At 42.7% G+C, this 27560-nt stretch overlaps 1 protein-coding gene across 3 annotated transcripts in view; it reads left to right on the top strand.

Annotated features, from left to right (window-relative positions):
* Positions 1-25630, top strand: part of LRRC72 (leucine rich repeat containing 72) — a 35457-nt gene extending 9827 nt beyond the window's left edge. For 2 of the 3 annotated variants that reach the window (XM_053258870.1, XM_053258868.1), the window contains exons 5-10: positions 6938-7019; positions 11245-11358; positions 17067-17156; positions 21440-21598; positions 22707-22734; positions 25192-25630. In XM_053258870.1, coding sequence (XP_053114845.1) covers positions 6938-7019; positions 11245-11358; positions 17067-17156; positions 21440-21598; positions 22707-22734; positions 25192-25357 — 639 coding nt within the window. In that variant the 3' untranslated portion in view covers positions 25358-25630. The remainder of the gene's footprint in view (positions 1-6937; positions 7020-11244; positions 11359-17066; positions 17157-21439; positions 21599-22706; positions 22735-25191) is intronic. The other variant, XM_053258871.1, reaches the window with a different exon arrangement.
* Positions 25631-27560: the final 1930 nt, after the last annotated feature.

Here is a 27560-nt window from a genome sequence, read left to right as displayed (position 1 = left end):
GCTGAATGGGGATTTGAACTTGGGTCTCTCCAGTCCCAGTCCAGCACTCTAACCACTGCACCATGCTGGCTCTTACCAAGCCACTGGAAGTGTGGCTAAAGTATGGGGGAGTGTGCTTGGGGCCACACACATCAGGAGGGCAAGCAGTGGTCCTCGCAGCCATGCCAGGTAAGCAACTTTCCCCCTCTCTCACCACCCCACCACCCTCCCCTTACAGTCCCCCACCCCTGAACTTGTAAAGGGGAATCCTTGCCAGATTCCCTTTTACAAGTACATTCCCCTAACCAGTTCAGCCCTGTTCAGTGGTCAAACTGGACCGGACCTGGTTCAGCCAGACCCAGGTCAGACCTGACTGGGCCGAGTTGTTTTGAATTCGAACTGAACCAGGCATACCGGTTCCATGCACACCCCTACTCCTGGTACAATCCAGACAAAATTAAGTACTTTTAAATTCAGTTAATGCTGAAGGGAAGAATTTAAGTTTCATGATCACATTGGAATCAATTGCTCACATACTGCACAGAAATGTTGATGGGCAGCAGAGGTGGCTCTCCAAAGCATGTCACCACGGCTGCACAGGTGGGTGGCCACATGCCTATTAAATACTGCTGAATTGCAGTTGCAATGCTTCTCCACTTGGAATAATTAAAGCAGCAGTAGAAGTAGTAGAAACTTCATTATGGGCATTGACCCAGCAACACAAAAGAAAGACAGTACAAATCACAGTAAAGATAATACAAATAATTCAGAATATAATGTTGTAGTCTTCATAATATCGATAACTCAAACCAGCTCAGACCTAATTTTAGGAACATAGGAAGCTGCCAAATACTGAGTCAGACCATAGGTCTATCTAGCTCAGTATTGTCTTCACAGACTGGTAGTGGCTTCTCCAAGGTTGCAAGCAGGAATCTCTCTCAGCCCTCCCTTGGAGATGCCAGGGAGGGAAATTAAAACCTTCTGCTCTTCCCAGAGTGGCTCCATCCCCTAAGGGGAATATCTTACAGTGCTCAGACATGTAGTCTCCCATTCAAATGCAACCAGGGCAGACCCTGCTTAGCTAAGGGGGAAAGTCCTGCTTGCTACCACAAAACCATCTCTCCTCATCTTATATGCAGCTGAATAGAATTTGGCCACACACAGCATTATGGGTACACAATGATCAGCTAGTAAAAAGGATGCATATCCGTCATCCGTTCTAACAGATGGAAGGAGATAAGAGGGGGTGAGATAAGATAAGAGGGGGGAGATAATAAGAGGCGGGAGATAAGAGAGATACAATTATCCCTATAAAATGAACAATATAAAAGGACATGTGTCACAATCTCAACACCCTGGCCACAAGGACAGATCTGGTTAGTGATAGGGATTTTGTGATACTTACCAATACAGCAGATGGAAGTGCATTAAAGCATGCAAGGAAGAAGGCCCTTGTCTGGGACAGAGCAGTTAAACTCATTAAGTAATGGGCTGGTTTAAGTAATGGGCTGGTTTAGGGTAGCAAAAAACTACCAAGAAGTTTCTTGCAAAGATTTGTGCCAAGTCGCTCTGCTTTTCATTGTGTCTGCTATACTTTGTTTTGTAAGCCCTTTGGCAGCATCAGGACACAGAGGCATTAAAAATTGAGGAGAAAATCCATGCTTGCCCAGCATATCACAGAGTCATTTACACCAACTAGACTGGAAGCAGTCTTCCAAAATGAAGGGGGCTAGTCCTTTGAGGGAGAAAGTGATTTTGATACAGAAGTTAAATACAGATATCCAAACCTTGGCCTCCACTCTTGTTAGACCAGCCTCCAGCTGTAGAATGACACTGGGCACACATCTAGGAGCTGAGAATAAAGCACACAAAAAATTTGATTGGACCATCTCCATTTGCTTAAAAGTATGCGGGACACAAATAGTGGCCCCATATAGCAATTGTGAAAGCACTTTGGCCTCATAAATCTTAATTGCAGCTAGTATGCAATGGCCACCTCTATGGAAGAAAAACTTTAAAATAGCAGAAGCACTTTTCTGAGCATTAATTACAGCATGCTCATAATGGGCCCTCCAGGAGCCATTTTCACTAAAGACCAATCCCAGGTATTTATTACATTATTATTCTTTATTCACACAGTCAAACAGATGTTATTGACTGGTTTGTTTTATCCAGACATCGAGTCCTTCCCAAGGACCTGGGATGCCTGAATTTTATTGTCAGTATTGTTATTGTTGTTGTTATAAATATCGTCACAAAATGTAAGCTGTTCCCAGTAAAGTTGCTTTTTGTAATTGACTGATGATGGTGGTGGTGGTGGTGCTGATGATTTGAAATATTTATACCCCGCCCCTCCAGGGGTAGCTCGGGGTATATATACTGCTTATACTGCTCGGGGTAGCTCACAACAATAAGATAGACACAAGATACAATAAAAGTAATAAAATTAACTAAAACAAGAAAAGAAAAGAACAAGAAGAAAGTTGTCAGATTAAAAACCACAATCATTATTAGGTTCAAATTAAAACTGAAAATTATAAAAAGCTAAAGGTCCTTATAGGTCCTTACTTGTTCAACTACCTCTCCATTAACCCTCCAGACATGTCTCTTAGGGTTTTTTGGGTTTTTTAAAAGAAAAAACCATGATCTTAGATTTTTGGGCATTCATGGATAAACACTCCTCTTTGCAATATTGAGCTAGCCTACAAATAGCTCTTCTCATTAGGGGTGTGCACAAATAGATTTTTTTGTTTCGATTTGTACCTGAATTGAAACACCCTGATTTGTTTTGGGTCCAAATTGGGTCCCACTCAAATCATCCCGATTCGATTTGGAACCAAATTTTCTGAATCTGACTCTATTCAGATTTTTAAAAAAAGGGTCCAGGGGCAAAAATAGTGGGTGGTGGTGGTGATAGTGCCCAATGGATGGAAGCTACCGTCCAAATTTCAAAGAAATTGGGCAAAGGGCTGGTTTTTACAGAATTTTTGAAGTTTATGTGTCTTTAAGATTTTTCCCATAGGGAATAATGGGGATTCCAGCAGCCTTAGTTAGAATTCCCCGGGGGCGGGGGGTGGCACCAGGGTGGCCCAGGGCGGGTTGTGGTGGGTGGTAGTGCCCAATGGGTGCAGTTTTCAATGAAATTGGGCAAGAGCTGATTTTTAAAGATTTTTTGAAGTTGGCATGTCTTTTGGGCAGATTTGTGGCAGAAAGAGTAGGTCAGGTGGTAGTGCCCCAATGGGTGCCTGCTACCATCCAGATTTGAAAGGAATTGGGCAAAGGGCTGGTTCTTAAAGAATTTGTGAAGTTTGCACATCTTTAAGCTTCCCCCCCATGGGGAATAATGGGGGTTTCAGCAACTGCATAACTCCACTTGGGGGGCACTGGGGTGGCCCAGAGCAAGTGGTAGCATAGTGCACATAGGGTGCCAACCACCCCCATACTCACAAGCCCATGGGGTACTGGGTACTTAGTTTTGTTGTTTCTGAAGTGTTCTGAGTGTAGGTTCTCTGGTAGCAGATGAGAGTGGATTCATTTTCAATGAAAAACAAGGCTGTGGGCAGTAGGGGACAGGCAGATACAATAGGCTAGGGACTATTGTAACTAGGGGAACAGATACAATGTCAATAGCTGGGGACCAGATAGATACCAATTAACAGATATACAGTGTAACTAGGGATTGGGAACAGAATGATACAGTAGGGAACTAGGGAACAAGATACAATGAATATAGGCTGCTGCTGGAATTGTGAAGGGCTTGTTCTTTCATAAAGGCTCAGGCTGCAGTTGGGGGTGGGTGGTGCGGGGAGGAGGGCGGCTAGGCTAGAGTGTGTGCCCACTCAGAGAATGGGCAGTGAATATTAATTCAATAATACGATATAAAATATTATGGGCATTGGAGGACAGGCTGCTTTTTAAAAAAAAATGAAAAAAAATAATAATTCTTGGAATGGGGAAAAAGAGAATTATTTTAAAAAAAACAAAAACCCACAAGGCTATGCTACCCAAGTTCTAACCACCTACTAGCTAGCTAATGGGAATCCCTATTTGAACTTTAAACAGAACCCCTATTTAAACAACTTCTAAATAGCACACAACTTTTTAAATTCAGTTGCAACACAAAACCTCCCTCCAAACAGGAAAAAACCCCAAGAATACAATTCAAGAGTCGTGTGTGTGTGTGTGTGTGTGTGTGTGTGTGTGTGGTTTGTGTGTTAAAATAAATTGGGTTCTACTCACACAGTCTAGGTCTTCGCCCATGTTGGGACTAGTATTCCACTTTTGTGGTCTGGTCTCTGAGAGTCTTTCTTCTTCAGTCTTCTGATGGGGTGAAAGCCTCGAAAATCTGGGCATGGAAGGAGGTGGCTGCTGGCTGGCCCAGTGGTGAGTGGCCACAAGCACTCTGGGACTGGTGGTCCCTGCTTCTGGGCACAGGCAGGCAGTGATTCTCTCAGCAGCAGGAAGAAAGGTGAAAAAAAAAACAGGGGGAAAAATCTCTTTTCTTCCAATATCAGTCTCTCTCTCTCTCTCTCTCTCTCTCTCTCTCTCTCTCTCTCTCTCTCTCTCTCTCTCTCTCTCTCAAAAGAAAAAAGCAGGCGGGGGGGAAGAGAAATTAATGCAGGAGAGAATCCACCACAAGATGGCACAGGGCAGGCAGACTGGGTGGCACAAGGCACACTGCCAGCAAGGCAGAACAATGGCGGCAAGGCAGAACACAATAAGCAGCAATGCAGCAAAGCAAAAAGCAAAGCTCTCTATCTTCTCCCATGAGGCAGAAAGAAAGAAAGGCTGCCAGCTGCCCCTTTAAATACCCTTGAAAAACCCTCCATGAACTGGCCCCCACCATTGCTCCTTCTTTGACCTTCCCCTGGCCAATGTGGGGTCATTTTGCACTTTGAAGATCCAAAAGAGCCAATTGGGAATGAGGAGACAATTCTCAGCAGATCAGCCCATGCCTTGCTACACCAATCTGAAGGCTGCGAGGGCAGGAAATTCAAATCCCTGTAAAACACAAAATGGAGACTGACCCAGAGATCACCACAAAATGGAGGTCCAAAACTACAAAACTTTCAAAGCTGAAACAGGGACAATTTGTTTTGTAGCCAAAATTTTCAGAAGGTGCAAACAGGCTATTTGTTTTGTTTACAAATCGCCCGAAACGGTCTGATTCGGGTACAAATCATTTTGTACTCAAATTGTTTAGCACATCCCTACTTCTCATGCCAACAGATGTTCTCGATAAAATGACCGCGTCATCAGCATAAAGCAAAACCACTATGAATTTACTGGCTAGTTTAGGAGGATGGAAATCCAAGTTTTCCATACACTCAACAAGGGAGTTCATATACAAATTAAAAAGGAGTGGGGCCAGAATACACTCTGTTTTACTCCCCTCACTGTGGGAAAAGACTGGGTCAAATGTCCTTGGGTGCTGCATCTCACCCTCAGTGAGGTATTCTCATGCAGCATTTGAATAAGAAGCAGCAGCCGATGATCAATGGAGGAATTAGCAAGTTTACTCCACAAATGCTCCCTAGAGATGGAGTCAAACACCACCTTAAAGTCAATAAAGGCTGCATACAACTGTGAGTACTTTTCAACCAGATGATGTAGTACTAGGGCCTGATCAAGAGTCGACCGGCCAGGTAATTAAAGCAGTGCTGCAGCTTCAATTGTGCAGTAGTAGTTACAGAGCAGTCCACCACTACAACAGTGCTGATTTGCTTTGGAGAGTCTTGCAGCAGCACAGGTGCCTCCCTTGCCCATTGATGTTTCGTTGCATGGTATGTGGGTGAATTTGCTGGTTGCCTTCTATGCTTTGTATTTCAATGAGTATCAACTTATGGCTAGGGAAGAAGCAACTGGGTGTTTTCTAAGATCTGGATACCATTAAATTTTACCCCCAGTATTTTTCACACTATCAAGCCATTAACATCTCCAGGATTGCTTTCAACAGTCACTTGAAAATTGATACTGATTTCTGGAGACTCCAGGCCAATCCTGGAGATTCCATACCTCCTCCTATGATGATGACAAATATTCATATACCACTCTTCAGCCAAAGTTTTCAAAGCGGTTTATATGGAAAAAATAAATACATAAACAAGATGGTCCCCTCTCCCCAAAGGATTCACAATCTAAACAGAAACTAGGGGTTTGCAATTTGATTTAAGGTCAAATTGATTTGGGTTGAATCGGGGGCTATTTTCAAATTCAACCTCAGATTGAATCAGCCTCAAAATAAAGGGCCCAATTTGGGTTCAGACCGATTTGACCTGAATCTATTTGGGTGATTCAGATGCCATTTTGAGGCCTGTGTTGCTCAAAAAACAGGCCTCAACATGGTGCCTTTTTTCTAGGGAGAGCAGGTCTCCCAATTAGGGTTGGTGGGTAGATGAGCTCTCTGCTCTAGACTTGGCATGTCTATCCACCTTGGAGGACTGGCCTACCTAGGTAGACCAGTCCTCCGAGTTGGCAGACATGCTAAGTCTAGAGCAGAGGGCTGGTCTACCCACTGACTGCAATTGGTAGACTTTTACTCTCTGGAAAAAAGCGCCATTTTGAGGCCCATTTTTCCCAGCAAAACAAGTCTCAAAATGGCATCCGAATCACCCAAATAGATTCAGGTGATTTGAGGGTGATTTGTTGAGACAGCCAGCCAAGCTGGCTGTTCTTGATGAATCAGTTTGATGGTTCTGTGATTCAATTCAACCTCAAATAGAAGCACAGAATTTGATTGTAACACATGGCAAATGTGTTGTAACATATGGCAATCCTGTGAGGTCCAAAATACGTGTCGTATGTAGTTGCTTAATATGTGAAACCTGAATGTTTCTATACTGTACATTGTACAATATACTGCACATATCATATAGATATGGATCCACGAAGTTAGCATATAAGTTACAGCTCTTCATCAATAAAATGGCATAAACCTATTCTGATTCTCACAATTTAGATCCAGAAACTAACTTTCTTGAAGCACAACTGCTGCCTGAGAGAACTGTACCTCAACAACAATGAAATCAGAGATATTGCAGGTATCACATGCATTGGGAGTCACTTTTGCCACTTCAGTTTCATTGGATACACTTGGGAAAATGACCGTAGGAGTGTTCTGAAATAAAAAAATATATGTAGTGTTTTGTGAAAGTATGTAGGTGTGAGAATCCATAGTCATCCTAATGAGAAGAAATCTAGCTAGAAGACTATTGTGGCTTGAGTACTGGTTAGCAGGGCATGATGGCTTGTTATGAAAGGGACAGTCTCCTTCACTTTCAGTATTATAATGTAAGATGTAAATAAGATATATTGTCATAAAGGCAGCTCTGTCTGAATGTAAAGAAGAGAGATATGCTCATTGCAAGGTGTGGACATGATTTGTCAGGCATAGGAATCAGACAGGTAACATGGTGGCTTAGATGAGTTGGAAATTAGAATGGGGAGAGTCAATGGGTATCTTGCTGGCAAGGCAAGGCAAGGCAAGGCAAGGCTGCAGAACCTTGGACAGCTCCAATGTACCCAGACAAAGGCCAGGGCTGGAGTGAGGTTTAAATCCATCCATGCTCAGACTTCTCCTCCCAGGTTCTGCCTCCGTGCCTAGAGAACAAAGAGATTCAAAGGCAGTGTTCCCTCTAATAGGGATTACCAGATGTTGTTGACTACAACTCCCATAATCCCCAAGCAAAAGTTATTGCAGCTGGGGATTCTGGGAGTTGTAGTCAACAACTTCTGGGAATCCCTGTTAGAGGGAACACTTTTCAAAGGGACAGTCCTTTGAGTAGAGTCCAGCATTCTTCCATGCCATCAAGTCCCTCCTGGCCTGTTGCCACTGCTGATGTGAAAGCTTGTAGGAGAAGGCATGATATACTTGGTACGGAAGAGGGTGGTTCATTAGAGGGCTTGGGCTCAAGCTCAATGTGCTCCCATTCCTAGGTCTCTGGTTCCAGGGTTTCTGGCTCTGGGGTCTACCAGCTTGCAGACTCAAAATCCAATCAGGTGTCATGGCTTGGGGCTGGGAATGGTCTGACCCAACTGGGAAATTCTTAGGTTCTTATTATCCCAGGTACTGGATTTATATGAACTGGATTCTGTTTACTATGGCCAAACACCAACAGAAAATGCAAATAATGATCAAGTTAAGCAACAGCAAATCAGTATCTCTCCACTCTTATACTCACTGCATTTGAGATAAAATTGGCAAATGCCTTGATTACATATCTGTCTTGAGCAAAATGAAACATAGTAGCTGACATATTTCACAATGGTACCGCCTGATTTATTATTTTTTTTCTATGTAAACCACTTTGAGAACTTCCATTGAAAATGGTATATCAGTATTTGTAATAGTAGAAAACACTAATCATTCGGGGTAATAACCTTGGTTGCATCTGAATGGGAGACTTGATGTGTGAGCACTGCAAGATATTCCCCTCAGGGGATGAAGCTGCTCTGGGAAGAGCAGAAGGTTCCAAGTTCCCTCCCTGGTGTCTCCAAGATAGGGCTGAGAGAGATTCCTGTCTGCAGTCTTGGAGAAGCTGCTGCCAGTCTGTGAAGACATTACTGAGCTAGATAGACCAATGGTCTGACTCAGTATATGGCAGTTCCTCTTGTTCCTATGAAACAATGTAAACCACTTTGAAAACTTTTGTTGAAAAGCAGCATATAAATATTTATAACTAGCTGGCCCTGCGCAGAACATCTGCACCCTAGTCCTCTGTCTCTCACACCTCCCGGGACAATCTGGCTCCCTGCTCAGCCTTTTCCCCTCCCCCCTCCTTAAGCCACCCCCTGCCATCTGGGATGGCAGCGGAGGTGGCAAAGCTTTCCCCACTCTCCCCCCCATAACTCTCTCTCACACACGCACGCTCTCTCCACCCACAGCTCTCTCACTCTACCCCGCACAACTCTCCCCCCACAACTCTCTCTCTCTTGCTCTCCCCCACAACTCTCTCTTTGTTACTCCCCCCCAACTCTCTCTCTCTTGCTTCCCCCCACAACTCTCCCTCAGTCTCCCCCGTTCCCTTCTGAGGGAGAGTGACATTGCGGCAGCCTAGGTCTGCTCTTATCGCCCGCCTCTGTCACATCACCCTGCCGAGTCGCCTCGCGAGGAGGATGGCCAATTTGGGTGTCTGGGTGCACCAAGGGCTGACCTCCATCGCCCTTTTGAGTCTCCTTGTAAGGAGAACAGCTGAGCCGGGGCTTCCCATCCGGCCTGCATGGATGGCCCTTGGTGCACGCTTCCACCCCGGCCGTCCTCGTGAGGAGACTCGGCAGGGCGATGGATGCTGCTGCTCTTTGCCTTTCTTCCCCTGTTGCCACAGCACTACCTCCTCCTTGGCCCTCCCTCCCCTCCCCTCCCCACCCCTCCTCCTCCTTCTCAGCAGCTTCCCCTCTGTCCGCCCCTCAGCCCTACCCCGTGCCTTCTCTCTTCTCTGGACAACTCGCGTGAGATGTGCCACGTACCACGGGATGTGCGATATACGTCCTAAGACTTTTAAATGTATAGATAGTAGTAGACTGTAATCCTTTGGGGACAATAAACCCATCTCATTCCCATCATTACCAAAGGGCAAACTGAATGCGCATGTTTTACTCACAGATTTCACCTATTGACGGGTTTATTTTATTTTTTTTGTAAATTGCTTTGATATCTTATAACTTATTCTATAAACACTTCATCCGAATAGCAGTGTACGAGTCACTAGATAGCTGGTTGAGATGCAGAAACATCAGCACGGTCACTCATATACTGTGCAGCAAAACAAAGGTGGTTGTGTACCTACCCACACTGCTGTGCGTGTGTATAAACCCCACTGGTGGTGGTGTGGAACAGGGATGCTCTGCTCCATCTTAAAGTTGTGGAAACAAAGTTGCACAACATGATGTCCATTGTTTCCAATCGGTATTGCATTGTGCAATTGTGTGTGCACAACTTTAAGATGGAGTGGGACCACCCTGTTCTGCAATACACTCAGCAGCACAGGTGAGTGGTCAACCGCCTGTATTTTGTTGCACAGTATATGAGCCACTACAATTGGATCCAGACATTCACTACCCAAAGCCTGGCCTTTGATTCAGTAAAGATTTATGCACAGAAGATCCATCCTAGCTGGGGACAGTCAGTGTATCCACATTAGCATTTTAACTGAACCCTTATTTTGACCCAGTGATCTGGTTCTGCCATTGATCAGGTTTCAGATACTTTAAAAGATTGACTCAGATTTTGTTGTTCCCTGCCGCCACGCTAGTGGGATGAAGCGGGGGGCAGGGTTCTGCCCTCAGCACGAGGAACAAGGCATGGATGCCACTATCTTGCCCAGCTGAGCGCGTGGGGCTGCTGGGCTCACCAACTCAGAGCTGTGCAGCTTGAGTCAGTAGCCTTCCCCTTGGCGTGGGAACGCCACATGATGAGAGGATGTCAGGACCTAGTGTCTGACAAAATTAACACCCGGCCGTTCGCCCTGGTGTAAGACTGTTGTGGGTTGTTAATTTTACCCCCAGTAGGTAAACAGCAGAGCACTAAGAAAAAGAGCACACCCTCCAGTTACAGAGTAGGTAGCAGAGGATGGTTTAATTGTTGCAGCTATCTAGAGACAGCACATGGAGATTCTTGTAGAGCTAAATACTAAGTATTTATTGGTTATTTTGGTTAAGTACACTTGGATAGGAAAGTTCTAATCCAAATCTAAAGGACTACATAATGAATAGGTAAGGAGAGAGAGAGAGAGAGGTTTCCATCTGCTCTCTAAGAGGAAAGGAAGGATTGCGACTCAGCACAGGAAGTGCTGCAGAGTCAGTTCAGGTGTCATAGAGTAGGGACAGATAGGGAGACCCTTACTCACTGTCTCTACTCCCAGTGCCCCTAGTGGTCATTAGGATAGTTGGTGCAAAAGGTCCAGATGCGCTGGAACTCCATCTCCAACACAGATAGCCCTCCTTAGGAGGTTGTTTCACATGGGAGGAGCACCCGCACTCTGGTTAGTTAAGTACCTCATCGCAAGTTTATTTGAGTATGTGTGTACATTAACAAAGTGGCCCTGGTTTTACTCCATTTAAACATGTCTTATCTTCTTTGGGGTTTGGGGGTGGAATGTTCCTCTTTGCAGAATATTGAGACCATTCAGGTTACATTTGACTCACTGGTCGCAATGCTTTATTGTTAGGGATCGTGTGATAATTTGCATGTTTCATTTCACAAGACCAAGCTTGTAATACAAGACCAAGGGTATCCACAAATTCATTATCATTGGTCATTTTTTCCAGGTGCTCTAAGACACGTACATGCATTGCAGATCCTGATGCTTCACAACAACCAGTTGAAAAACCTGGACGCAACTGTGAATGAGCTCAAAGCAATGCTAAGTCTACAGACCTTAAGTAATGCAGCAGTTCTTCTTTTCCTATGCAGAACACTGTTCATGCCACATTTCATAGAAACAGACATTTGAGGCAGAAGAAAGAAGTCATATAATTCAAACTTTTTTGAAGGGTCTTTTGCTGAGCAAATAGATTCGCTAATTAAACATACCAGTATAAGTTTTAACTAGCGTTTGCATTTTTTTAATATACCGAGCAAAGCAAGGGGTAAATGAAAATGCCTGAGACTCTAAAATTTCATATTAAGATAAACACGACGGTGCTGGCGCCACTCAGTTGTGCTCTACGAAATTGCCTCCAGGGAAGTAGGATTAGAAGCTCTTAACCTATTGAAAGTGAAAGTGTAAGCAATCTTGCTCCATTTTCCCCCCTACAGGAATGTGCTCATAGATCATACCAGGCTTTCAGAACTTTAAAAAGCAGGAACTCATTTAATGCCTCGGTAAAGTAATTAATGGAGATGTTTGTTATCATCTAAACTTTACATACATTCAGCAGGATGAATGTTTGATGACAAGAAGTATAAAGGTGACTGGAGTCTGAAGCAGAGCCAAGCTGAAAACAAGAGACTCTTGTCATAAGGATACTATGCCAGTCAGATTTTTTTAAAAAAAAACTTGGTTCATTATGGGCAGGATAAATCTATACAAATGAATTTGAAATGTGCAGCTTGAAATTATTATACATGTGATGGGAGGTCTTCTGTTTCTTAGTCATGCAGTCTGTCAGTTGGTCAGATACATGTTATGGATTGGGCTGGACAGAAAATGGATTGTGATGGATCCTGGTGAAGAATTCTGAACCTTGCTCTGATCTACCAAGGTTGGCGTGAGCATAGAAAGCTACCTTATACTCCATCCAGCTCACTGTTGAACAGGGATGGACAGATTTATGGTTTCCGGGAACAAGTATTTGCCCCTGTAGGCTGCCTGTAGGCTGTAGGCTTCCAGCCTGTAGGCTTCCAGTGGCATCTGTTGGGCCACTGTGTGAAACAGGATGCTGGACTTGATGGACCTTGGGCCTGATCCAGCAGGGCTGTTCTTATATTCTTATGAGCTACCCACTACCAAAACATGGCTTAGGGAAACAGAACCAGTCACAAAATGGCAGTGTGTACAAAAACTTATATCAACAGAACTTGAAATTTTAACATCAACATCCCAACATTTCAAGATAATTTTGCTGCAGGATGGAAGAGAAGCAAGAGAATCTTTATCAGGGAAGAAACTGGGGTCAAAGTCAAAGTATCTCTGAGCACCTGAAGAAGAAATTAAAAATAGTGTGAACATGCCCCCATTCAGCCAGCCAATCAAATTTGTAGTGTTGGCTGGAAGTGAAGGGAGGGAGAAGGAAGCCCAAACCCCTAGGGAGATACTTCAGAGACGCCTAGGAATCACCTGTAGACTCCAAGCTATCTGTCCCTGGACTTTCCCAGAGGTCTTTCCCCAGTCCTATCTGGAGAAACCAGGAATTGAACCAGAGTGCTTCTGCATACAAAATCTGTTCTCTACTACCAAGCAGTGCCATCCTTAGAGGTAGCAGATCGGGGCCATAGCCCTGTGTCCTCCCTGGACCTGTGCCAGAGGTGGCATGTAGAGATTCCTGTCTGGGAACTCCCTTTCCCCACCACAGCCAGCCTGGAGTGCAGCTCCCAATCACCATAGCAGCTGCCCTCCGACTTAGCTTGCTGGGACCCATGGAGTGCTCTGCTCAGCTGCACACAATGGTGGCTCCAACTGGGATGCAGGCCTCTCTGGGCAAATCAGAGAGGAGCGCAGCCCAGCCAAAGCCAGAACCACCATGATGCAAAACCATGATGGAGTTGTTTGCTCCAGCACATGCTGCAAGATCCAACTGAGTCAGAGGGCAGCTGCTGTAGAGGGCAGGAACCCTGCTCCTGGCCAGCAACGATAGTAAAAAGGAGATTCCAGGCCCAGAATCTCCATGCTGCCAGGGCCCCACATCTCCTTGCCATGGTTTCTCGCCTGGCTGTGCACCCCTCTCCCATTGCCCTTTGCCCTACAGCCCCCTGGGGATGGCCCTGCCCCCAAGCTATGACTCCATCCCCAGGATAACTTAACAAAGGGTGGATATGCCTTAGCTATTAAGAGAGCCGTAATATGCACTTTTGCTTAAAAAGCTTAAAATACATCACGCATCTTCAAGGATTCGACTGAAGGGGAAGTCAGAAGTCAGCCTACCTCTGCTTATAGATGCCTCGAACTGGCACATCACAGAGTGAATAACTAGTACAGATATATCCAAAGGGAAAAGCGAGTACCCCCTCTGTTAACTGAGAAATAGTTCAGCAAAACTGGGATTTGTTGCGCATAAAATATGCCTCTTGTTGAATAGTTTATAGTATTTATGAGTCATGTCTCTGTCTGAAGGCACCTCATGTGGCTTCAGACAGAGAAATCCAAAACAAGTCATTAAAATGACTAAAATCCAAATAAAAACCTAAAAAACTTAATTTTAAAAATCTTTCTATCAGAGAAGCCCCCCAAAAGTCATTAAAATGACTAAAACCCCTGCTAACTGGCAAAGAGGCACCTTTTACTGTGGTGATTCTCTTTATTTAGCAGGGGGAGAGTAACTGGCCCTATCCACCCCCAGCACAGTACTTCCAGTGACTGTTGCTGGTGTCTATCTTGTGTTTCTTTTTAGAATGTGAGCCCTTTGGGGACAGGGATCCATCTTATTTATTTATTTATTATTTCTCTGTGTAAACCACCCTGAGCCATTTTTGGAAGGGCAGTATAGAAATCAAATTAATAATAATAATAATAATAATAATAATAATAATAATATCCAAATAAAAACCTAAAAAAACCCTAATTTTAAAAATCCTTCTATTTAAACATAAATGGGCAGGAAAGTAAAGCGGGTAAAGCAGTGGAAGTCTAGCGTGGGAAAAGCTAATTTCCCTTATAAAATTTTACGAACTATTTTACAAACAACCCGTAATATACGTTTTCTTTTCTTGCATGCAGTTATGAGCTGTGTACACTTTTCAAAGTTAACAGTAGTTCTTGAAAAGATAAGAAATATCTGTACTTTTTAGCAGTAAAAGGGATGTTCTTTCTGCTGCTGCCATCTTGTGGCTCCCTGAATGCAATTAATTGTAATAATTTCTCCTTTTTTGTGAAAAGAAAGAGTTCACAGAAGTAAATGCTTTGTAAAAGACTGATAATAATGCAGATGTGTCACACTGATAATTAATGTCCAGGGTCATCAGAAAGAAAACAGATTATAGTTTATGTACAGATACTGCCCTTATTAAACCCACTATTAATTAAAACATTGGCCTACATCCTGACTAATGAAGCATGGGTGCTACATGAGAAAACAAGTGCTGCTGATGGATTCAACTAACACAGCACTGGCACAGGGGGGATTTCGATGACTTCCGTTTCCTATTTTCAGGTGGCATGAAGGCTTTTCAGGGAGGGGCAAGTCATTGAAACCCCTCCCCACCCCCCATGTAAACACTGGCGCTGCATTAATCTGGAACTCAGTGTAGAATCCAGAGGAAAGAGCTGTGGCATGCAAGGACAAGGCAGTGGAGTACAATCAGAATAGTAATGGTTTAATGAAATAGATATTATTTACAGAGAGGCAAGTGCAGACTGCTTTCAATGCTCTTGCTGCTGGTTGTTTGTTAGGCCTGCCTCTATTCCAGGACTGGAATAAAAGTAAATAAAGTACCATTCAAAAGCTGGCATGGATCAAAGAATGGCTTAACCAAAAACCACATCCAGCAGCAACAACACTGCTTCTTATATAGTACTTGCACTTCAATAGTCAATATGTCAGCCTTTGAATACATTGAAAACGCCTTCCCAAGAAAAAGGCGAGATGTGCCAATGCACATGCAAAGATGCTTGCACACCTAAAAGGGCCCTTTGTGTGTCAGACCCTGAAATCCTATATATACTTATTGAGGAGTAAGCTCCATTGAACTCGGTGGGACTTGTTACCGAATAAACATTCATAGGATTTGACTATACAGCTTTTACTCATTGATTCATTCCATCATCTTTTACTGAATTGTAAGACTGATTGATTGGTTGGTTGGTTGATTATAGTCATTGACCAGAAAAAAATACATAATATACAGAATGGTAGTGTATTACTTCAGTGTTCTGTCTCTTCCCATCACTCTGTCTCTTCAATGGTTAATTTATGTTCAGATAACCAAAAACTGGGTAGGGCAAGTGTCCTACCCAGTTTTGGAAGCTGTGTGTACTCCCAATTTTAGATTGTGTTGGTGCAAACGACTAGGTTGGAGGGGAGATAAGTGATTGTGTGGGAGACAAGATCTGGGTAGGAGAGCTTATCCTCTACCTTGGACAGCATCATCCTACCCAGCTTTCATGTCCAGCATTTGACCAAGGAAGGAGGAAAAGCTCTCCTACCCAGATCCTGTCTCCTGCACAGTCACTTCTCCCTCCTCCTCCTACCTGGTTGTTTGCTCCTGTCCAACCAAAAATTGCAAGTATGCAGCACTCCCAGTTTTTGGTTGTGTGAACAGCCTCACTGTGTGTTTAAAGGGACAGAATTTTTTTTATTTCCAAATAAAATTATAACTACAAGTGTACTTAATCCATGGTGTTTTGCTGGTATTACACCAGGCCAGCAGGGGTCTACATTGAAGAAAGCATTTGTATAATGTGTTATAGTTGCATAACACAGAACTGAGCAAAGATTGGACTGTGGATGCTCTGTTGACATTGAATCCAGAGAGAGAGAGAGCCTTTGCAGTGATACCTTAGCAAAGAAAGTGGCCCTCACATAAAACTGAATTGTAATGTTGTGTATTTAGAGCAAATGTTTTAAACCCCTTTTGGTTTTGCCAGTATCTGATTAGTGCTCTTTTATTGCATTATTAAGAAAATGAGATGCCCATGCATAGTTCCATGTAGAGAATTATTCCAAATCCACTGTTTGTGTCTTGTATAGTTCACAATAGTTGTGCCGGAACAGCAGAATGGATTCCCAGTGTATAAGAAAAATGAAGTTCTTTGCTGATTGGGGCCCAGTCCAGAAATTGGTTATACTGTATGATGTTGACCATCCTTCCCCTCACCCCTGACCTTAGCACAAAGTCTTACCTAAGATCAGAGACTACACAGTCCGGCTCCCAGACCTGTGTAGTCTCTGATCTTAAGTATGACTCAGTGCTAAGGTCAGGGGGCACGGAGGAGCACTTTTCACAGCTTCCACAAAGAGATTCAGGCATAAGCTACAGTTCCCAGCTCCCTAGAAGAAGGATATTGTGACTGGTCTGAATAGTTGCAGAATATTCAAGCCAGGAGTAAGTGATCATTTGGTGTTGTTTATATAGCTGTAGAATCTAGTAGCAATCAGCTATGCCCTTGAAATTTGCTGGGTCTCAGCTCTTGCAGTAGCATTGCTGAGGAACGCATCTGTGTCACACAATGGGAATGCTGAGGTTCATATCCTTGATCAGATTTTTTTTTAATCACAACAAATAAACAAGAACTTCAAAGAATCAGCATACAAAGTATCACCTGCAGTTATTTCAGAATGTCTTCTTACTATGGGCCAATAGTGTTTGGGAAGTAGATATTTTATGAATAGAAACATTTTGTTTATACAATACCTATTGAAATATCAGTTTTTGCTCAGTAATTTTTGCTCAGTAATTTTTGCCATTGTGTTTTTATTTGTTTTGTCTCCCACAGACCTATTTAACAACCCTCTGTCACAAGACTGCAGATACCATCTATATGTAATATATCACCTTCCTTCGGTAACATTGCTTGACAGAAAAGGTAGAAGTTCCATGTCTTTTACCTAATCAAAACAGAGGACAGTTTGTTAGCTGCTTGTGATTATTAAGAGCAAAAATTCTTCTTGTGCCCATTCTCATTCAGCAAAGCAAAATATCTTATGTAAATCAGTTTTGTCAGGTTTAGTATTCAGGGAATTCTGCACCTGTATGATTCCCACCCCCACTTCTTTTAGGCCCTTCAAATGTGCATGTGTCCATTGCAAGTTTTCATTTCTTATTTGCAATTATTTTGATCTACCTTAAGAAATTTAATTGGAGAGGATGCACAGTTGTAATAGATAATTTCACTTTCTCTCATTCAATGAGTATGAGTTACTTATTACTTATTATTATTAATTACATTTATAGACTGCCCCATCCAAAAGCTCTGCATGGTGCACAACAAATTTTAAAGGACATAAAAACAAACACAATTTAAAACACACTGTTTAAAAATATATATAAAAACAATTCAAAAACAATTCAAAACCATTTAAAGCCAATTAAAATGCTTAAAAACAATTTTTAAAAACCTTGGAAGGCCAGGCCAAACAAGTACGTCTTTAGGGCTCTTTTAAAGGCCAACAGTGAGCCTAAACTGTGGATATCTGCCAGGAGTGCATTCCATAGGCCAGGAGCAGCTACAGAGAAGGCCCGGTTCTGAGACACCACCAGATGTACTGGTGGAAACTGGAGATGGACCTATCCAGATGACCTCAATGCGCGATGGAAATCCTACAGAAAAAGGTGCTCTCTAAGGTAGCCATTCAGGACTTTAAAGGTAATAACCAGCACTTTGTATTTTTCCCGTAAACATATCGGCAGCCAGTGCAAATGTTTAAAACAGGCATAATATGGTCTCTCCGAGTTACCCCATGTAGAACGCATTGCAATAGTCAAGCCGGGAGGTTACCAGCTGATGCACCACTGTTTTGAGATCGTTCTCTCCAAGGAATGGATGCAGCTGCTGAATCAGCCAAAGTTGATGGAAAGTGATCCTGGCCATAGCCTCCACCTGAGATACCAGGGTGAGGCTGGAGTCCACTCCCAAGTTGCTTACATGTTCCTTCTGGGGGAGTGTAACCCCATCCAGCACAGGAAGATCAAACTCATCCTTCACAATGAGCACCTCCGCCTTGCTTGGATTCAGCTTTAATTTGTTATCCCTCATCCTGCCCATTACTGCCCTTAGGCAGGCATTTAGAGAGTGAATGCCATTTCCTGATGATTTATTGTTAAGTTTTCATTAAGACCTGCACAGCTGTGCAGAGTTTAAAGTAAATACTTTTCTTGTATGTGTTTTGCAGACTCATCTATTTTTTAAATTTGGAAACTAATTTAAAAAGACGTTAAAAAACAAAAGTACCCAACCTTAGTCTATAATACAGATACTTTCTGGCTGTTGCCCATTTAATTTCCCTGTCTTGCCAAAACCTGCAAAACAGTGAGTGTTTTCATGCAACCGATTGCTGCTTAACGAAATGCCAGATAATATTGAAAGCTTAACTAACTCTTTTATTGCAGGTATTATCAAATATATTTTGATTGTATGTGTTATATCACAAATGAACTATGGATGTTCTCATAAATGATCAAATCCCCTCATCGACATTTTTTTTGGGGGGGGGGGTAGGGAGCCTCTTCCAGATAGGAGTATAGAGTGGTGGGCTAGTAGCTCAAGCACAACCCCTTAATATGATTGGCCTGTAATTGCAGATCTCATTTTCTGCATATTTTCCCTCTGTTTTTCCTTTGTTGGTGTTTCCCTTTGTCTTACTCCCCCCCCCCAGTTGCTCACCCCTACTCTAGGTCCGAGCGAAGAAAAAGATAATCTACTTGTTCAACTGTTCCTAATCCATAACCCAATATGTCAAAGATCTCTCTCATAATCTCTTCCCAGGAGAAGCCAGGTTAATTAGTAACTTAACTCAATGCTATTATGCTTTTATTGCTGGGGAAAATCAACATTATTCAGATATCCAGAGTCAAGGTAGAAACAATGAAAGTTAGGCATGTTTAAGTCCCATTAACTTGAATGAAAATGCATAAACTCCCCATAGAAATCAAAACACCAAACAGGTTGGATTGTGTTTGTCTTTTAGAATGAGATAAACAGTGTTTAGATCACTGAACGTCATTGGTGTTTATAGAATAGACTATCGTCTATCTCACCATCTTTTCAGAGTGGATTTTGGAACCTGTTAAACAAAAAGGTCATTCAGACAACCATAACAGGGGTGGGGAGGGCAGGGTTGAACCAACCTGCCCTCCCCCCCAGACAAGCAAGCAGCTCCTTTTCGGTACGCCGCTGTGCACCCACACGATCCACCCACATCGTCCAGGCAGTGTGGATTGCTGGAGGCTGGGGCAAATGAATCCAGGCCTCCAGGAATCCCATAATGCACAGCGCGATGGGTGCAGTGCATTGGTGGATTCCCCCGTGTCCCACTCTGTGTGCAATCCCAAACCTGGGTGGAGGATGCGTGCATGCCCTCCAACCCTGGTTAAGGGTCAGGGTTAAAAGTTGGGCTAGGGGGGCAGAGCTTCTGGGAGTGGGAGCAATCCCAGCACCCCACATGAGCAGACCAACCCATGCTGGACTGCGCCAGCCTGGGTTGGGCTGCTTGTGTCTTTCACACAATAGTTCCAGGAAAGCTCCTTACTTCTCCATAACCAAATCAGCAGAATCACAATTATAGGCAACTTAGGGGAGAGTCAAAATTAATTTGAAATGCAGCAAGTGTAGGCTCCCACTCACGGAAAGATGCAAGAACTCCCACTGGAGCATATAAAGCCACTGGGTAGATCTAAAAGAGCTTTCTGGATTGTGGTCACAAGCTTATTAAAGAATTGCTAGTTCATTGATCATATGAGCAATTGATTTCATCTGTATAAATTTGCAAACAAAAAAAATTATTCTAAGGAACAAGTTGAGAGAGAGAGAGAGAGAGAGAGAATAATATAATAACACACTGTGTTTCCATGCATATACCCCATGGGTCATAAACATTTTTGTTACATGTGAGAGCTGGTGTGGGGCATACTTTCAGTTAATCAATTAGTCTAACAATGTGAAAAAAATACCATCCTTAAATTTAACTAGGGACTGCCTTTGAATGCTCATATAAGTTTAGACTGGATTAATAATTGCGCAGCAGGGACATCACTTGCCTAGGGAGCAAGAGGTTGCTGGTTCGAATCCTCACTGGTATGTTCCCAGACTATGGGAAATACCTATTTCAGGCAGCAGCGATATAGGAAGATGCTGAAAGGCATCATCTAACACTGCACGGGAGTTGGCAATGGTAAACCCCTCCTGTATTCTACCAAAAAACCCCACATGGCTCTGTGGTCACCAGGAGTCGACACTGACTCGACGGCACAACTTTACCTTTTAATAGATGCCTAAGCACGAGTGGAAAAGCAGTTCCACTTGTGCAAGGTGGCTTCCTGATTCCCACTAATTCCTTTCACCCATTGCAGCCCTGATGCCCTATTCCATGTCTTTCTGGAGAGTTCCAGTCATCAGGTGTTCCGGTGTTCCGGTCCTTTTCAGATGTGCACAGGGTCTGCAATGGGAATAAGCAGGCAGGAAAGCCCCTTTGCATGAGCAGAACTCCACTTGTGCTTTCCTAGATTCAACTTCTTGTCTTTTAAAATTCTAAAGTCTTATCTGTATCGTCTGCAGCATGGCCAAAATATATTCTTATGTGCACTTAAGATACTTGCCCACACATTTTTTATCTCTAGGCATGATGTTTGCGACTGCATTCTAATTGGTTCCCTAGACACTGTCATTAAAAAGATTACACTGCATTTAAAATAATGACCAGAGCTGCTTGTTCTAAACCTGCAGCTCACATTTATCCCAGCACTGTAGTGTTGAGATTACTATGCATGCTATCATCTTAATATGAAAAGCCTTAAATTGATTTACAATCTGTTTCTCTGTTTAAAAAATGCAGACTACATACTGAGACTATATTTCTCAGTAAATATCTGAAACCACACTGACCTCCTATAGGTCTGTCTATAATTGATAGTACTGTACTGTTATAATCTGTTCCACTAGTTATGGAATATTTCAAAATTGAAGTTTTTATTCATGCCCAGTGTCTATCATTTTCAGTCTTCTGTAAAAACCCACTTGGTCCATGCCAGATCATATTTCAATTGATTAAGATGAATGACCTCAGCTTTGTGTCAAGCTATGCTTTTTCTCCCATAAATGATCAGGAAGTTAAACTCAGGCTTCAGATAACTCCATCTATTTATATTTTACAGAAATAACCACAAAAGAGAGGGAATCAGCTCTGCATATTTACAACCACAAAAAGACCCTTGTTCTCCAGTCTATAGGATTTGGAAAGAGAATAGACACACCACTATTGCTGAAGCCATTATTTAGCCTGTCACCCACTAAAGTGTTACGTTTGCCTGCAGGTATTTGCTGTAATTCGGGGAAATAACACAGCTGAATAATAGTCACTCCTCCTAGTTGTGCTAAATGGCTTTAATAATTTATAGCCAGCATGGTGTAGTGGTTAGAGTGTTGGACTAGGACCAGGAAGACCTGAGTTCAAATCCCCATTTAGCCATGAAACTCACTGGGTGACTCTGGACCAGTCATGTATCTCTCAGCCTAACCTACCTCACAGGGTTGTTGTGAGGATAAACATAACCATGTACACTGCTCTGGGCTCCTTGGAGGAAGAGCGGGATAGAAATGTAATAATAATATGAAAAAAAAACTTTTTAAAAAACCAGCCTGCTTTCATTCACAAATAGTCACTGCCAGCCGATTTCCCGGTTTATTTTGTGGTTCTCTAGTGTTACATCATTTCCTCTTAGATTCTCTAGTGTTACCACACTTCCTCTGGTGTGATATAACTTTTCTACTGTGATTACAGTGAGTATCTGCGGTTACTTTATTTTTATTTTTTAAAGCTTTATCCTATTCCAACCCCAACTCTGACTTTTGAAAGGGTCCAGTGGATCCCGAACTGACATGGGCAGGGTCAGAGCAGATCAGGTCAGACCTGATCGAAATTTCTGTTGGTCACAGACCTAATAATGAATAATTAGTAGACATTAGAAAGGAAGTAATCAATGTAGTCCAGGAGAGGAGAGCTGGTCTTGTGGTAGCAAGCATGACTTGTCCCCATAGCTAAGCAGGGTCTGCCCTGGTTGCATCTGAATGGGAGACTTGACATGTGAGCACTGCAAGATGTTCCCCTCAGGGGATGAAGCTGCTCTGGGAAGAGCAGAAGGTTTCAAGTTCCTTCCCTGGCTTCTCCAAGATAGAGCTGAGAGAGATTCCTGCCTGCAACCTTGGAGAAGCCACTGCCAGTCTATGAAGGCAATACTGAACTAGATAGACCAATGGTTTGACTCAGTATATGGCAGTTTCCTATTTCCTATGCTAATTTTCAACATTTGTCATTTCAGACTAATAGCATTTAGAATTTACTGTACTTGTTTAATGCTATGAATCAGTTGATTAATGTTGTATACAGTACATACTTTAATATCTTGTTCTAAACATTTCTAGGTTGTGAGTTTGGAAATCATCTTGTTAAGTAAGTAGTTTGATCAGTTTATCCTTCATTCCCATGTATTAATATTTAAATAGAAGACCTATATGTATTTTAAAATATTGAGTAGGAAGCATTTTTACAAGTAAAAGCAACAATGAATCTTGTGGAACTTTAAAAACCAACAGATTTATTGTGGCAAAAGCTTTTGAGCCTAAATATTAGAATAAATATTGGATAAAAGCAATAGGCAGCATCCAGATTAGTTAGTCATGACTAAGCAACGTTGGCTAACATACCACGTAGCCAGTGGCCCATCCAAGAGGGAAGCAGGCTCATTGGCTCTGCAGCACTCACCATGGATGCGCCTACTGATAGGAGAAGCTCTACAAATTCTAAGTGCTGCTGAGACCTACTCCCATAATTCCCAGTGGAAGGAGGCCACAGTTGTTCTGACACAGCTCTTAGGATGCATGGAGCTTCCCCCATCATCAGTAGGAATGTCCACCTGATGGTGAGTCCTGTTGAGCCAGTGAGCCTGCATCCCTCTTAGATGAGCCACTAGCTGCATGGTCGGTGAGCCACTGAAATGAGTAATTTCAATGGTACTTAGTCTGGAAGCTGCACAATGGAGGGTTCTTCTCCCATTTCAGGTGTAAGGAGAGAAGAGAAGCCACATGATCAGTTATTACTACTGTTGCAAATAGTCGCTGCGAATAGCCTCTGTTCTTACCTTGTATATACAAAGGCTTTTGAATAAATAAGCCTATGAATGAATGGAAAAATCAATCAATCAATCATTGAATAAAATAAATAAATAATCAATAAGCCCTATTGAGATGTTAGTTAAAGAAGATTGTGCAACCCAGACTCCGGATCACATAAATGCTGGCCATCATGGTTACAGTGCTCACGTCTTCAAATGAGCATGGCTGGAACCCTGAACAACACTTGTGAAGGAGTGATACACTTGATAGGACTTCCAGCATGCTTCTAGATGGCTGTACAGGAAGACGACAATATTCACGGGGGTTCGATCCCCGGCTGCAACCGTGGACATGGAAACCGTGAATATTGAATCAGTGGGGCTATGGGATTGTAGGGGTTAGGTTCCCGGTTGTCAGGAAAATGATAAACATTGATAGAAACGTGGTCAAAATTGGGCGGGGGGAGAGATGCAGGAGGAAGCTCCCTACTATGTTTTGCTGGTCCTGAGTTGTGCTGTGCCCCCCAAATCTTGGAAAATCTTCCCCAAATCGGTCAAAAATCAGGGCGAAATCACCCCTCCATGTTAAAAAAAACCCCACAGCCATTTTGAGGCCCTATAATACAAAAATGGCAGCCAGAAATGACCTCCACGGTCATTTCCGGCCACCCAGACCCACGGAAATACAAGGTTGGAGTGTATTCCCCCCTTCCCCCCCACGTATGCTGAGGACAGGTGTCTTTTACCCAACTGTGGATACACAAATCCACGTATATTGAATGCATGGATATCAAGGTCCTCCTGTACTCACGTTCCACCTTAACTAACATCTGAATAGATCTATAGAGTTATCACCAACTGGCCATTCTGGCAAGTCCCCCACAACACACGATACCCAAGTGCATGTGGGTGTGCATATTTGCCAAATGAGGAAAAAGCATCATATACCTCATGAAATGGAGTTTAGTCTACAAAAGGTTATGCCACTATAAAATTGTTAGCCTTGAATGTGTTGGAAGACTTTGTTGCTGTATTCTGCAACAGATTGATGACCACTCCTCCAGAAGTTGTTACTTTTGCAGATGGCAACTGTTCAGCTCTGTACATAAGCTAAAGATTGATTACGGCTTTCAACCAGTTACACCTGTGATACATGGTTGGGTTTCAGATTTTGTGTTCATTAAAGCAGATCAGCCCTGCTTGGGCACAGCACTGTGGTAATTTCTGGCTGCCATTTTTTGTTTCAGAGCCCCAAAATAGCTACCTTTGGGGGGGGGATGGGGAAAAAGCAATTTTGGGCTGATTTGAAGGTAATTTTATGTGATTTGGGGGGCACAGCACAACTCAGAGGATCATCAAATTATTATTACAATCAGAGTGTGTTGGCAAAAATAGTAGTTTGTATCCAACAACTAGTTTTCTACAAAACTGAATGGGTTCAGAGAAAAATGTCAACACATCCAGTAATTTTTCACCATGCAAAAGTTCATCAGTTAAGTACTTTAAAGTCACACAGATTTCTATGGAAGAAATAAAGTCATACTCAGATAGCCAAACCTAGAAGTATCAGTCCATAGGCAGACAGAATCCTTGGAGTTATGTACCATCCTTCCTCTGCTTTTACTGACTGCTTTGTTTCATCATGGTATTATCGTATAACTTCTCAAAATATTTACAATGCACTGGGTACTACCTATGAATCAGTGTCAGTAATCTGCTACTTTTAAGTGTAAGTTTGTTCATTCACTGCACAATATGGCAGTTGTCATTTACAATTAATTTTGTTTCTTATGAAGAATTCCATTTGAAAATCCAGAAGATGCTGTCTTTGTGAGGGCAATGAAGCGTTCTCTAGTGGAGTTCTCAATTGTTGATTGGAAGAAAATGCCCACCTCTGAAGAGAGACGCCTTGGCATCAAGCCAGAAAATAAGCCAGAGAGACTGACAATCAGAATCAGATAGCCCCACATTTTCTTTGGGGCTGTTAAGAAGATCTCTTTTCCTGTTAATTCATGTTAACATGTTTCTGTTGTAACTCTCAATTAAGAATCATTTCAAGCAGAAAATCTCTTGTGTTATTTTAGTACTTGCTATAATAGGTAGGCAAGGAGTACATTTCAAGCTATAAAACCACCATCTGAAAGGTTTAATACCTTCCTCATTGTTCAGTTCACAGAATTGTTGTATTTATTATTTTTCCAAGTAAATACAATTCAAACAGTGCCAAAAGTGAAATGTTTCCCCTCCCTTCCTATCAATTTTTTTTCAAGATTTTAAGAGACAAGGCAAAAACTAGTGACAATTATTGCAGATCAGAATTAAGCCAGCATTTTCACTACTGTTGCAAAGCAGGCCATGCCATATGTGTTCATGATACAGGCTGTCAAGCTGGGGCCAGTATACCGGTCCTCGGACTGGTAGGGTGAATTTTCTCTTGCCTCCCTTTATTATAGTTGCTTTTATCTTTTTCTAGCAAATTTGAGGGCATGTTATTTTAGTACGCCATTATTTTAAAACAGGGCTGCACAACTACAGCCCTCAGGCTGCTGCTGGACTACAGCTCCTATCATCCCCAAATATTGACTGCTGAGACTTGGGTAGATAGGAGTTGTAGTTCAATAGCTGGAGGGCCAAAGCTGTGAAACCTTGTTCTAAAATATGAGGGTCAATCAGAATGCAGCCCAGATGCAACACCAAGGGTGTGTGCTCACTTGATTGTATGGGGAGGAGAGCTGGCCTTGTGGTAGCAAGCATGACTTGACCCCTTAACCCTGGAAGTGTGAGCACTGTAAGATATTCCCTTTAGGGGATGGAGCCATTCAGGGAAGAGCAGAAGGTTTCAAGTTCCCTCCCTGGCATCTCCAAGATAGAGTCGAGAGAGATTCCTGCCTGCAACCTTGGAGAAGCCACTACCAGTCTGTGAAGACAATACTGAGCTAGATAGACCAATGGTCTGACTCAGTTTTTGGCAGCTGCCTATGTTGTCCATAAAAACAAACAAACCCACACATAGCAAACTAGCATGACCAGAAAGACAAGACTAAAATCCTTCCTAAAATCTAGTGTACCATTTGTAAGGTATTTTTTAATATGGAACAGCACAATGAGGTTTTTCTCCAAATGCACACTGAAGTCATGTAAGTCCAGACATGTTTACCACCGGACTGATAACTAGGCCTATCTCTCATTTAGATCAGAGCCACTGGAGTGAATAGGTAAAACCCCACAGAGTTCAGATTAACCATCCGGGGACAGAATCCATGAATTAACAAAAATATGGATCTTCTACCTTCACAAACCTTATCCTATACAAACTCATATGTGCTGTGTTGGTCCATTAGAAGCAAGTCTACAATCCAAAGTATGTAATACTTCTTGGCTGGTCCTTAAAAAAGTAACACAGCATCAAAGCAGCAATCTTTCAAGTCCTACAGAATTCTTCAGCAGCTACATGGTAAGCAAAAGGATGTGAGGGAGGAGGAACATGTTAGAGGTTTCCCAGCAGTCCACAGTTTGTAAAATGGGAATTTAGAGCTGGAAGGGATATATATAAGGCTCTGAAAGGTGCAAGACAGTTTAGATGTGTGTGCGCGCATGTTCACATGCACACACGGCAAGCTGTTGGGATAAAGCATGAATGTACCCCCATATTTTTGAAAGTTGGAAGTTTACTTAGTTCAGGATCCTGAACGGATTAAAAGCTGCATATTGCCATTAAGCACCACCTTTCCATTTCACACTCGCTTCTTCCCACCTCCATTCTTTTCTATTACTATCTATCCTGGTAAGTGTTGTGTAGCACTTGAAAACTTGCTGTTTGATGCTGTTACTCTTTGATTAGTCCTAATAAAAGCATCACCTACCTTGAATAGATCATCCTGCTTATAGTTCTATTTCTATTGCTATTGAAAAATGAAATGTATCTGTCCCATTGCCCTGCTTTAAAAATAATATTTGTTGCAACACTTCCAGGTGATAGAGATTTTTGTTACTCTCCCAAAGCTCAATACTGCAAATATTTGGTTGATAGAGGCTCCAGCTCTCACCCATCATGACCTGTGTGCTGCTGTGGCAGCTGTTGCAATCATGCTAGGAAGTAACACAAACTAGTCATAATTGGGTGTAAGAGCAACTTGCCAATGATGTACTGAAGTGCAGGCACTGT

The sequence above is a fragment of the Hemicordylus capensis genome, chromosome 6, assembly GCF_027244095.1.
Source record: "Hemicordylus capensis ecotype Gifberg chromosome 6, rHemCap1.1.pri, whole genome shotgun sequence".
Lineage (NCBI taxonomy): Eukaryota > Metazoa > Chordata > Lepidosauria > Squamata > Cordylidae > Hemicordylus > Hemicordylus capensis.
The sequence above is the reverse complement of the archived record's forward strand: the minus strand, read 5'-3'. Positions and strand labels throughout refer to the sequence as shown.